We start from the raw sequence: 13,452 nt of genomic DNA, 5'->3' as shown, positions 1-13,452 counted from the left end.
AAAAAACACGGGCTTTTAAAATGGTTAAGTCAGTGAGTAGGTAGGATAAAATGGGCTGGTTCTGGACCCTCGAAAACCTCCCACTCCACCATTTTAAGCTCCACGAATCACGGTAGCAGCAGTACTCTAATGTTATTATTAGGACCCAATAATGAACGAATAGAATAATTTCAGAATGACATTTATAAAGTATTGGTAGGTATATATTTCTTTGCCGTTGTACATTTTTTTCAACTGATTACGATTCTGAACGGAGCGATGAATAGGTATTGATTTTACTACGTCCTATTGCGTTTATGTGTTTAATGTTTATGTATACACGATTTATATTTTATAGACTATAATATAAATTATAATGTAAAAAATGATTTGATCTTCGACTTTGAGGTGGTTTCTGAAAAAAAATTTGATTTAGTTGGTGTTTTTGGGAGTATCAACACTGAAAATTCCCTGTAGGTCTATATTTCTATAAGTTCCCTACTTTTCAAAATAATCGGGAAAAATAATTATAACTAAAGAAAAACAGGGATTTTTATATCAAACCAGTTTTTTACAATATCGATTTATTTATTTTATTGTAGTTTAAAAACGAAAAACCATACAATATAAATACTTAAAAATTTTAACAAATGTGTATAATATAATTTTCTACAGGTGAATGGTATAATTTTCAAAAGATTTCAAATCTTTTTGAGCTACTCATATCATTTGACATTTTAAATTGTTTGTTTTCTTTTTGTTGAAATTCAAAAATGTAACTCACGAAGCCTTAGAAATTGTAAGCATATTATTATATTTAACATACAAAATAACATTTTTAAACACTTCGATTAATTTTTATTTTAGCCTATTGGCTATTTTATACCACAAACCTGTTCAAATTTAATACCGTTATATGGTAAAGTGGTATTGCAGACTCAATCAATAACTATAATTAGTTATATATAAATAGTATATACTATTATAATAAATAGATATTAATAGCTAATATAATAAATGCAAAAATAAAAACATAAATATATATTATAAAATGTACTTAGTAATATAGGCTAACTGCCTTCTCTCGGAACCATTTTTCGTACTAAGTATCATCTGAGAGGGAGGCAAGGTTGACAATGGATATCCTGTCTAATTGGAAAAGCTACCCAATTGTTGGTCTGGTAGTCGAAGAAAAAACTAAACTATAATATAATTTTTCGAATTTTGAGGTTAGGCACTAGTAAATTATGATCACGATAATAATTAATATTAATACTATAATAGATTTTTGGTTCAAATATATAGACGTTGATACTATAAATATTATAAAAATAAATCTATCATTCTTAAATGTATTCATAATTTCAAATAAATCTCAATAGCTATTTAAACATTTTCGATTTTGAATCACGATTTATAATTTAATTTGTTCGACCCTTCTAGAAAAATATAAAATGGCGTCACTGAGGTAGGTTCCATGATTATTTAGGTTCTTCGCATCTCTCTTGCTATTAAATGAGCCTATTTTTGCCACTGACATGTATAAAGTTATGCAAGAGCAATATGGTTATTGAGTAATGATAAAAATGCAAGTGGAAATTAGCATGCGAGCGAAGCGACCTGTTTTTTTGGTTCAGTCATATTTTACATGAGGTGGTTAAAACGTTTGTCCCCTCCTATTAAAAACTGAAATGACCTCACTGTATTTAGTACTCAATGATTTATCGTTGAATTTAAATTTAACACTTACCTACATCACACATGTACCGACTGTGACTTAATCAATGGTGAGGTACAACTTGTAGGTACAGCAGAACGGTTTCCTATTTTCCCTCTTTTTTTTGTGTAACCAACGGAAAAAAATTCGATTTTTGCATTTTAAAGACGAAATTCATGTGTTAGCTACCCTTTTTATAGAAATTAATTTCAGAAATGTAGTCTATAACCATCTTGAGAATGATGAATATGCAAATCATATAAGTATATAATATATGTATATTGTACGAGTGGATAGTATATGAATAAAACATGTCACATTGCCTGCTTTATAAATAGCGGCCGACTTCAATATCGTTGTATGAATACTATGATGATTTTTTAGTAGTTGTAATATACCTATGAGTCTATGACAATTATGCATAGCTCTTAGTGGATCTATGTATAATATATATGTATTTTCATCGATATCGATTTTTGCTGTGGTTATTTTTTCATGAATACAATCGCTATCAGTGTCATCATCAAAATATTTTTGTCAACAAATTCAAAAACAAAGTTAAATAATATGTATATTATTACTTAGTATTTTAGTCTGGAGGAGAGAAAGCTTAACAGTGGTGACATCATTGAGTAGTCTCATCCTATATTTCAATAGGTTATAATCGTATCTCAAAAACACACATTGGTTTAATATATATTTTTTTCTTTAAAATATTTTATTTGTATTTATGACTTATGTAGTATTAAATTAAATAATGGTTTAAAATAATAAGTTATAAAAAATCGATTTTATAATTCTAGGTAGGTATGCATCACACATATAATATGTTATAATAAAATTTGTATCATTTAATTAATTAATAAAAGTTTTTTATTATAGTGAAAATCGTTCACCTTATTATTTATTCTTAATGAAACAGAATTACATACATACGTATAATACTAAAACATAATATATTGAATGTATTAAAAACACACAGATAAGAATTAATACGAAATAATTGGAAACGACACAAAAAAAGAAACAGGACAAAAAGCGTCTTGTAAAGGTACGGTTTCCCTGCAACGTCAGACGCGAGAACAGCATGGCTGCGTCGGACGCGGCGTCTAGACGCTACCTACGTCCAGACCGGTATTGACGCTTGACGCTGCGTCTAGACGCTGCAGGGAAACCGTACCTTAAAGGTACGGTTTCCCTGCAACGTCAGACGCGAGAACAGCATGGCTGCGTCGGACGCGGCGTCTAGACGCTACCTACGTCCAGACCGGTAGTGACGCTTGACGCTGCGTCTAGACGCTGCAGGGAAACCGTACCTTAAGAGATTCATCAGGACAGCAAGACATAAAGCTAAAATAAAAGACAATCCTGTAAAAAATAGGACGTATGGTCATTCTAGAATAGATGGTATTGCAAGTTGATTGTTGTGGGTTGTTGCGCCTGCTATAATACTGGATAGACTTCTTAAAATACATTTTACCAATTTCTACTGCCTACTCGCAACTTTTTATTTAAGTAGGTAAGAGTAATGACTAATGACGTAAGCAAGTAAATAATAATAGATTGGTAATATTAAAATTGAAAATACACTTATGATATTATACTTACGGACATTTTACTATGTTTAGTTTTTTCACGATTTCTCGGATTTCTCTGTACCTGTCTATAAAAATACCTATTAACACATTTATACGTCATTACTCATTTGTCACGTGCGTTTAATTTATGATTTAAAATATTATTTTATTCAGATGTAATAATATAATTCAATAGGCGAGTGATGAATCAAGACTTACTGACTAATATGATTTATGGACTCGTGGACGAGTAATTTACGTTCGATATTTATTCAATTGGCAATGCCGTCGTATATTTTTTTATACTTCCAATAATCCTTGTGATCTGCTGATAAATCGATACCGTACTTGGCTTTCTTGTCGATCGATATTGCACCGCAGGCGCCCGAGCGTTTCGATTTGATCGCCGACATTTTTTCAGTTCCGAGCATTCGACCCGAAGTTGCATTAAACCCGGCGGAATATGGCGTCAACTTTATCAGCGAATGTTTCCTCTTCGTTTCGTCCTTACAGCTAGATGGCGCGCTCGGAATAGTCAAGGAACCCGTACGTTGTTGTCCCGAGCGTTTCGATTTCGAATAATCCGCAATAATTAACGGTTCGGTTTCCTGAGGTGATGCCGAGTCTTCGACTCTACCCATTACGTTGCTAGTTAATTTCCGAATAATCGATTCTATGTACTCAAGATCAGTTGTAACGGGCATGTGGAGTGGTTTGGGTTTACCGTATGCGGATATATACATAGCTTTGAGAACAATTTTGCCGATAAGTGCGTGTAAAAATTTGTCTAATTTCGTTTCAACAGAACGGGTACAGCCCGGCAATACATCACACGAAGTTATACGAATTTGTCCGTCGGAGATTTCGCGTGCCTTGGACAATTTCTCAATTGTTTTTAAGGTCTTCTCGCCGTCGACAGCATGTCTGTATACCGTTAAATTTTGGTTATTTATTACTAGTGATTTCGACCTTACCGAATGTTTTTATTTTAGTTACCCAAACGCCACATATTTATCGTTCATCCAAGGATTTGGTTGAAAACTAATAATAAATTCTGGACCGTTGAAATATGTTCGTCTACTAGCTAAAGACAGCACACCTCTTCTATCGTGACTTACTGAAAAGTTTTCTTTTTTTAAATACGCCATTTTATTTAAGATTCCTGTGAATGAAATATATAAGATTAAAACATCTTACGCGGAGCATCTGATAATATACAATATAGTTTACTTACGTCCGGCTTGAATAAAACCGTTATTTATATCAATCCGGTGCACAAAACTGTTCAAGTATCCTTCAGTTTTATTTATACATAACCGTTTGAAATACTTACAAGTTTTTGGAACTTGTTTATCAAACAGCTAAAAATTAATTTTTTCAGATTAGTATATAAGATAATATTATTTCATTGAAAAATTCAATGAAATAATAATATAATAAACTAACTTCGAAGACAACGTGGCCAAGCTCCCAATTGTTAACTTCAAAAACCATACGTACGAATGTCGACTAAAACATTAGCATTATATAGATGTATGATATATTTAAGAAGGGCTATAAAATATGTAAAAATATGACACTGTACACATTTTTTGAATTTAGTGGTCAAAATAAGAAATTGTACTTGGTACTTAGTAGCCTGACAATCTGACATTGAATATTATAAGTCATCAAACTTGTAAGTAGGTACCTACCTATACTAAGCCACAATGTCGGACAATGGCACAATATTTCTATACTTCATAGTATTATTATTTACTATTGATTACATTACATTCACTTATTATTAATTATTGTTATTATAGAAGTTAAAACTGAGTCACAATTATAACATAATTAGGTGTGTACCCGATGTCAGATATATCTGATTGCGTGGGCCCACCATATTATAGACAACTTAATTACTTACACATTTTCAGATAATTTTAAATCAATATACCAATCATCAATTCTATTCATTATTTTTAAATGCTTGTGCAATCTATTTTTGTATTTCTGTCCTGCCACCTAAATAATTATATAAACGCTTTTTCTTAGTTATTTTATCGCCGGAAATTAGACAGAAATATATGTGAAGTCCATGGAAATTAATTTTTAAAACATTTTTTTATGATACTGATTACTAACTACTGAAGAGTAAAATTAGCTAAGAGTTGTAACTTGTAAGGAGTCAACTTCTGAGAATTGTGTTCAGCATTTAAATCTTAGGTATACAAATATTAATAATTACTACCTATACAAAATACAACTAATAACTTTATTAATACAATGCACTATATATAACTATGCAGAGTGATTCAATAAACATGCTCATCCAATTTTTTTTTTTAATTTAGTACAGTTATTTACAAATAGTTATACACAGCTAGGTGATCATACTTGGCGAATCACTCTGTACTGCAAAATAGTATGTTAGTAAATAATTAAATGTCAATTTAATGTGGTAATATTTACAATTTACCTTATACCGTTTGTATTATTACTTTTCATATTGATAGTTAATGTTTAATATTAAATTCGTTTTAAACTTCTACCTAATATTTACCTTGTTGTTATAGTAATTTTGAATATCAATCGATGCGAGTTGTTTGTATTTCAGAGACCATAAACTCATAGTAATATTGTAATTGACGCTTAAATAATTTTGAAATTCTTCGCAAGTGCCTAGATACGTTTCATTGATAAATATTGCTTCAGTATCTTGACGTTTCGCACCACCGAGAATCTATAAACAAGATAAGTTTTAATATCTATAAAAGTACTAAAACCACCTATTCAACTGTAACTTTTATTTATTTATACTTGATTTATTTTCCATAAACATCTCGTCCATTCAATGTCCATAACGCCTTTAATAATATATTTATCAATCAATTCATGGCGATGTTTCACCAAATTCTAAAATTGAATAACTATTTTATATAATGATTAGGTACATTTTAAACACCTAAATGAAAAATGAACATACAAGAAGTAGATATTTAGTTCTTTGAAAAGATGTAGATAGTATATAACCAACAACTTTTATGTTCATTTTAGTTGACATTGTGGTTTTAAAAGAATTTGTATTATTTTTAACGGTAGGTACCTAATACAAGACGTTTAGGAGTTGAATGGAAAATTAATAATTTATATGTTTAGTTGTCCGTTACTTGGCTACCTCAACATTGTTTAATTTTTTTTTTAATATAAGTACAGAATATAAAGTTGCTTTTAGATCAGAAAAAAAAGTATAAGTAACTTAGATTAAGATTTAATTAAAAAATAATACAATTAAAATTGCATTTCTGATTAATCAAAAACCTAGCTGGTTATTATTATTATTATTATTTTAGTAGGTATCTAAATTTCTATTCAACTCTATATAAAGAATTAAGAGGCCGTCACATTGGAAAAAAAATTCACCTTAAACAAAGCTTTCATATTTCCAATATCACTCAGACCTCGTTGGTTGTAGAAATATGGTTTTAATACCGGAATCGAGTGCAAGGAAGAAATTTAGTAACCTCTATCAACCGTTTTCACTGGCTAATTCTTCCAAATCCAGGCTCATATATGATTTCTACAAAACTATTGCCTCAATAAGATGATAAGCATGAGAAGTTGAACTTTTCAGTCTTAGAGCAGATTTTTTAAATTTTCCTGTTTATTTGATTTTGAAGTTAATTTTAATTTTTTGAAAAATCATTGAAAATTGGACGTTACATCCGCAGTGTAATCTATGTCCACTTTACTATGCCTGAAAAATCATTTTACTCTGTTATTTTTTATAATGTTAGAGGGAATAATTCATTATTTTATTTTATTTGAAAGATCTGTTTTCATTTTAAATTTAAGCTGAATTGAATCCAAGTCATTTAATGGTATCAATATCATTTCCATACACTTTTTTTATATTTAATTCAAAGAACTTAATGAGTATTTCACAGCGGAATGTGAATATAACATCTCCTTAATAGTTAAGACAAGTAGCTAAGTACCTGCAGTAGCGTGAATAGGATTGTGGTTTACGGAGGAGGGACAACATTTTTTGTGAAAACGTGTATATTATTATGGGTCTCCCTTTTTTAATCAATTTTGTTACTTTGTTGTAATTTAAAAATGAACAACAGTAGATACTTAAAATGTTCACCAAATACTTATATATATATATATATATATTAGAAATGTCTATTCATTTCAAAATATTCTGAGCCTTTTTGATCTATTCACAGACAAAAAAAGTTTGTCAGTTTAAAAATATTGAAAATATACATAGGTACCATATTTTTTAAATTAGTGTATACATTTAAAGTTTGTCAAATTTACGAAAATTATTGCAAATTATTCTGTAGTTATGAATTTATAAACTTTTTAACAATAAAGCTGTAAGGCTTAAAATAAATACAAGGTTCATCATATTATGTTGTTTTTTCGGCAGTTTAAAAATATCATTATTGAAGTTCAAATTTTTAAATTCAATGTTTATACGTTAAATTACGATTATTCTGCTAACAATTTTCCTTATTTTAATTCAATTTAAGAATTATAAATCGATGCAGGGTTTTTTCCATCATACATATTATTATGTATATTATTATTTTCTATGAACAACATAAATATATAATTTAAATATATAAATGAATTCTATATAATTATGTAGAATATCCTTAGAAATTGAGGCTGAATTCAAATTTAAGGTATGCGGTGATCTCTAAACTATCTACTCATGGCATGAAAGTCAAAACCTACTATATAGCAGAGGGACTTCTCCGGTGTTTTAAGTTGTGTTATAGTCGTTATGGAATTAAGATAACAAAGGTACGTTTAATGTGTGAAAGTGTGTTTAACCTTGTACTAAAAAACTAAATGTTCAAATCTTAAAATTAGAATAGACAATTTTATGTATTTCTATTTTTATAATACTAAAATAAATAGTCGGCTAAAATGTCGTTTCTCTAAACCTACTAGTTGATCTAACCAACTAGATAAATACAAACAAATGTTAGACTACCTTAGTTACTAACAGACGAATGTAAAAATCAGAGACTAAGCTCAGATAATCAAAACTCAATCATTTTTTTTTTTTTTGTGAACTTGATACTTATGGAGTACAGACGCTTAGTAAAATATTTAAATATATACAAGTGGACGTGGATTTTGACGCATAATTGTGTTGCATATATGTACGTTTTCGGGCGCTTTATAGTTCGTTACTTAAATTGGTTTTATACTTTTTTTGATTAAAAATATACAAATATATAATAATAAAGTACCAAAGCATTTCATATACGTACTTTAAATTATTATGCTTCATGAAAAGAGTCATTCTTATTTTTCAATGACAGACAAAAAAATAATATTTAGTCATTTATAAATTATAATTTATACAGTGGTATAAATGTATAATAATGTATTATAGTTTATTATATTTGAAAAAAAAAATATATATACACAGGTAATAGAAGTTTCAAAACTAGACATTTTTTATGATATTTTAATTTTTGTTTTTAATGGAATATATGGGTATTAATAAAATATAAATGTATAATGGTATATTAATCTTAATATTTAATTTAATATACATTTTATATTGTTATGCAAACAATAATTTAATAATCAATTTTTAATTACATGGTGATATAAGTAGGTTTTAACACAATACTTTTCATTTCTAGACATAAGTATATTAATTTATAACATTTGCATTTATTATAAATTATAGTGGCCATAACTGTTAATATATGAAATTAAAAATCGTTTTCTATCACATATAATATATATCATGACAAAGAATGTGGCATGTGTATATTCATATGTATTAGGTAAAAGAGCCAACGTGAGAGAATCTAAATGAATGCCTAATTTTACTGTAAGGTTGGAATAGGTTAATTTTAAATGAGTCCCCAAATGTTTACACATTTTAGACCATGATCAGTTTTTTGTTAACTGTAATACTGTATTGAATAAGGTATACTTCATACTTAATAATATTAATTAGAGATAATTGATGATCAATTTTTTTCCACTATGTATACGAAACTGATAAGGACTACTTTTTGTTTTTAGTGCACATGTATATGTATTATATTATATATGTTTATGATTTATCTTGTAGACATGTAGTCGTTAAGTTAATATTTGTATCCAATACTTGACAGTTTGAAATATTTTATACATGTACCTACCTACACGTGTACCTTTATTACCTAACTAATAATCTCAAAATTAATAAAGTTATTTGTGTATCATCACGTAGTTTAATACTTATTAGTTAGGTTACTTACTATCGTATATTATAGTTCACGTACGCCTACGATAAAGTTATAATATTTTAGATTCCGAATTGCAAGCTAGTATATTTAAGTAAGCACTTTTACGACCAAAGGAATAATGCATGATCAAAGAGACTTAAAAGTTAAAATGAGAAAGAACTTATTCTGAACTTTTCAACTTATCCATGCCAACAAGCTTTTTTGTACCAATTTATTCCTTTTGCTTATTGTTTTACATGTTTAAATTATATATTTATTTTAATGAGCAATTAAAAATGAGGAATAGACAATGGATCATTTGGATTTCATTTAAAATTGTACTTAAATAGTACGTAAAACACTGAAATGCCTCCATATTATGGTAACTTCATAACTCATGTATACTTTTACTAAAAACAAACGATTAATATTTTTTATTTTTGAAATAAAAGTATATGAATATTAATGTATATTATGGCTATTGATTAGGAGATAGGTACATAAACTCATTTTAGGGAGGATACAATTATCAAAAACTTTTAAATGGTTCATAATCCATATCTATAATCCATTATCTCAATTTCTTTTAGATTTAAAAAAAACGTTTGTAAGAAAATAAAATACATTAAAAATAATCTTAAGACCAGTGTGTGCCTAAATTTCTCATTATATGAGAAAAATTAGAGTTTCCATATTATATTTAGTAGGTGCCTAATTAACTATAGTACTTTGTAATATCACCGTGGTATTGTATGGTAACTCCACCTTTAAAAAATCCTAGATAAAGCAGATTTGTATTTTTAAATTTCTAATTCTATACGAATTGTACAAAAATTGTTGGTGATGGTTTTTGAAAAATGTATCAAAAGATATATTTTTTATCACTTATAAATTAGTGTGCACATTTTGTTGTTCTAAAGCATTTAATAATTATTTTTATTTTATCAAGCCAAATAAAACTATTAATCACAATTAAAATCACAAAAAAAAAAAAAATGCTGAATTATAAATTATTCGTCATATTATTATACTTTCACCAATTATTATAATTAATACCAGTAAGTACTTAGTTTAATAAAACAGTCTAGGTAAGCTCTGTAAGTAGTAAATGTATTATATCATATCTATTTTAAAACCGTTTATTAAATGTAATAAAAATCAAGCTATTTTATATTAAATTATAATTGAATAAAATAGAACTAAAAAATTAATTTCTTAAAGTTAAAATTGTAATAATTTAGTCAGAAATTAATTAATTTGAAGATCAGAATGTTAAAAACAGGATATTATGAGTTTGCCAATATAAACTATATTCAACTATGGTTAAAATAAAATAAGTACATTTTGGTATTGACCATAGTAGTTCAGCCATGTCGTATTTTTAGATACGTTAAATACAAATTTGATTATTATAAATACTTATTTATTATTATTTATTACCTATACCAAAAATATTTACTTATAGTTTTATACGACTACAAATTAATATTATTGGTTTAATTGTATGGTTCATTTAATACCTACCAAACAATTTACAATACAGGTTTATGTAATGTAAATATATATAACAATTTATTTTAATGAATTTTACTCTTTTTTAGTATACTCAAAAAAAAATATTAATGTTTGAATTATTTTAAGAACACTTGTATTTTTTACAATTACTGAAGTAATAGTTTTAATAAGTGAGTGATAGAGCTTATGGAGAGCCTTATATAATTGTTAATTTGAATGTGACGAAATGTTGTTTTCTGAAAAGTAAAATCACTAAAACCAATTCCTTGTTAAATTTAAGTATAAATAAGATCCGAGTGACAAAAATTCACAATGTAACAGTTAAAATTATGATACTTTGTGCATTAAATTAATTTATTACCTAATTAAAATTTAATATAGACACAAAATCAAGTCTCCTGCTTCTACATAAATAAGAAAATATTTGATATTTTATATTTCATAACTATAAACACCTACAGTTTATTTGTATGTATATTATAAAGTTAACATAGATCGTTCAATAATGAACAATGTGTGCTATGATCCACAAAACTATAATTATCAAACCCGATAAGTATTGCTATATTGTCCAAGATAATAATGTATAGAACATGGATAGGTCATAGGTACACTATACGCCTTGTACACAATTAATGCTTGTGCAAAGTTATCTAAAAACAGTACATTACTGTGTATGAAATATTTAAAAGAAAAGTAATTAAACAGTAAATAACCTAGTACCTATAATTTAATCAATATTTTTAAAAGGTAGTTGAATAATACATTAATACATTTGATAACTACATACAATTTACTGGCTAATAAATTGTAGCAAGGCTATAGAAATAATTCTAGTACAGTTTTCGGAAGAAAATATTATACATTTATAAATACAATAGTATAGTGAGAATAGTTCAATGGTGACATTTTCAAAAATTCCTATTTATAAAACTCAAATCGTAGCTAAATTTTAATAATAGATCTTGATGTTTTTTATTCCCGTAAGTCCCAACCAAAAACAGTTTGCATAACCTCAATAAAACAAAACAATTAATTATTTTTTCTGAAAGACGAAATTTGTGTAAAATGTATTAACATAGTAAAAATTCAAAATAACTCAATGTATTAATTCTGTCTTTTCATATATATTGTTTTCAAAGAAAATTTCAAAGCATTTTAAAAATATAAATATGTATAGAATGATTCACCAATCATGCTCCCTCCATTTTTCTTTAACAATGAACTTAATAAAATACTGATTTTTTGAATTTTTTAGTATACTTAAGGAGGGTCATGTTTTAAACTATATAGATTATTGTTATTCAATTTAAACTTTAAGTCTAGTCTTCCTGGCTGTACGAACTTCTTTTATTCAAAAGAAAACCAACCCTTTTAATATACATTTTTAAACAGATAATTTTTTGTTTATTTTAAAATTTTAACTAATAGTTTCCGATTTATAAAAATGTTCATACTGCGCGTAATAGTCTGAAATTATTGGATTTATTATTATTTATACTAGGTAACACTATTTATTATACACTGAACATTTTTGAAAATTATAAAATGTTGAAAGATTAAGGAACATATTATATTATAATTATATATGTACGTATTATATAATATATTCCTTGAGTATCCTTAAAAGCCCAAAAATTAGAATTTGAATAAAAGCAGGGTGAGCATGGCTGGTGAATCACCGCATATATTATTTTAAAAACATATCTTTATACAATCTAAAAATATATATTTTAAAATTATTAAACAATAATGATAGTTTTAAATAATTTTAATTTTATTATGGTATTAAAATTAAACTAAAGTTTTGATATTTTCATTAAGGCGGTATTAGGCATTGATAATGTACTTAGATAGAATTAAATTAATAGAAAATATAAAATGTATTTTAGTTTAAAAACATTAAAAACGATCTTTAACAATAAAACAAATACGATTTGTTTGGGGTATAATAGTTTTGTGTAAAAAAAAGTAAAAATGTTTAATTGAATCATAATTGACGAATAGTTTAATTTTATGTATACTATAGATGGTAATTAATCTGCTTACCTTGCATGTAAGGTGTAATCATCAGGTACATTTTTTGCGTTCAATGCACTCTGTATAACTAACAGAAGATTAATAACATATATTTTTAAAAACTGTTATCACACTGTATGTCTCAGTTGGTTAAATGTAGTGGTATATTCACTTGCCATGTGTTCTCTTAAGTAATCCTGCATGGCACTTTGGCAGCAGTGCTGACTTAGTATTCGGTGCTATAGTTTCTATTCGACTGCCACGCTCAAAACAGCTCATTCACTTCCCTTAATACATTCCCCTGCGTAGTATTATAAAATGAGAATATTAATACATTTATGATTTTTAAACTGTTTTCTATAGTTGTTATTTCTTTTAATTTATTTGAATTTAAGTTTTAAAATACAAATAA

General features: G+C 27.1%; 1 protein-coding gene and 1 long non-coding RNA gene across 5 annotated transcripts; one reads left to right on the top strand and one right to left on the bottom strand.

Annotated features, from left to right (window-relative positions):
- Nucleotides 1–2,612: 2,612 nt before the first annotated feature.
- LOC111033052 lies at nucleotides 2,613–2,989 on the top strand. The gene is made up of 2 exons (XR_002604365.1): nucleotides 2,613–2,747; nucleotides 2,884–2,989. It is a non-coding gene; the product is annotated as an uncharacterized LOC111033052 (long non-coding RNA).
- A 22-nt stretch (nucleotides 2,990–3,011) lies between these two features.
- On the bottom strand, nucleotides 3,012–13,449 carry LOC111033050. 4 transcript variants are annotated; one of them, XR_002604362.1, is made up of 8 exons: nucleotides 13,071–13,449; nucleotides 6,076–6,171; nucleotides 5,819–5,998; nucleotides 4,720–4,782; nucleotides 4,508–4,634; nucleotides 4,270–4,435; nucleotides 3,493–4,197; nucleotides 3,013–3,371 (listed from the first exon to the last, which is right to left on the bottom strand). XR_002604362.1 is itself a non-coding variant. In XM_022313624.1 (7 exons), exons 2-7 carry the CDS (start codon nucleotides 6,115–6,117, stop codon nucleotides 3,546–3,548), a joined length of 1,230 nt encoding a protein of 409 aa, XP_022169316.1. In that variant the 5' UTR covers nucleotides 6,118–6,171; nucleotides 13,071–13,449; the 3' UTR covers nucleotides 3,012–3,545. The 4 variants fall into 4 exon arrangements, 1 of the variants encoding a protein (XP_022169316.1); XM_022313624.1 differs by having other exon boundaries at nucleotides 3,012–4,197; XR_002604363.1 differs by lacking the exon at nucleotides 13,071–13,449 and having other exon boundaries at nucleotides 3,014–3,371; nucleotides 6,076–6,241.
- Between the last annotated feature and the right edge of the window lie 3 nt (nucleotides 13,450–13,452).

Source organism: Myzus persicae, unplaced genomic scaffold (genome assembly GCF_001856785.1).
Source record: "Myzus persicae strain clone G006 unplaced genomic scaffold, MPER_G0061.0, whole genome shotgun sequence".
NCBI lineage: Eukaryota > Metazoa > Arthropoda > Insecta > Hemiptera > Aphididae > Myzus > Myzus persicae.
This window is presented reverse-complemented; position numbering and strand designations above follow the sequence as displayed.

Coding starts and splice junctions, on each gene's coding strand:
- LOC111033050 (XM_022313624.1), bottom strand. CDS start 6,117: ATGGACATTGAATGGACGAGATGTTTATGGAAAATAAATCAA. Junction 4,783..5,818: donor AAAATTACTATAACAACAAG/GTAAATATTAGG, acceptor CTAATGTTTTAG/TCGACATTCGTACGTATGGT. Junction 4,635..4,719: donor TTGGCCACGTTGTCTTCGAA/GTTAGTTTATTA, acceptor ATTAATTTTTAG/CTGTTTGATAAACAAGTTCC.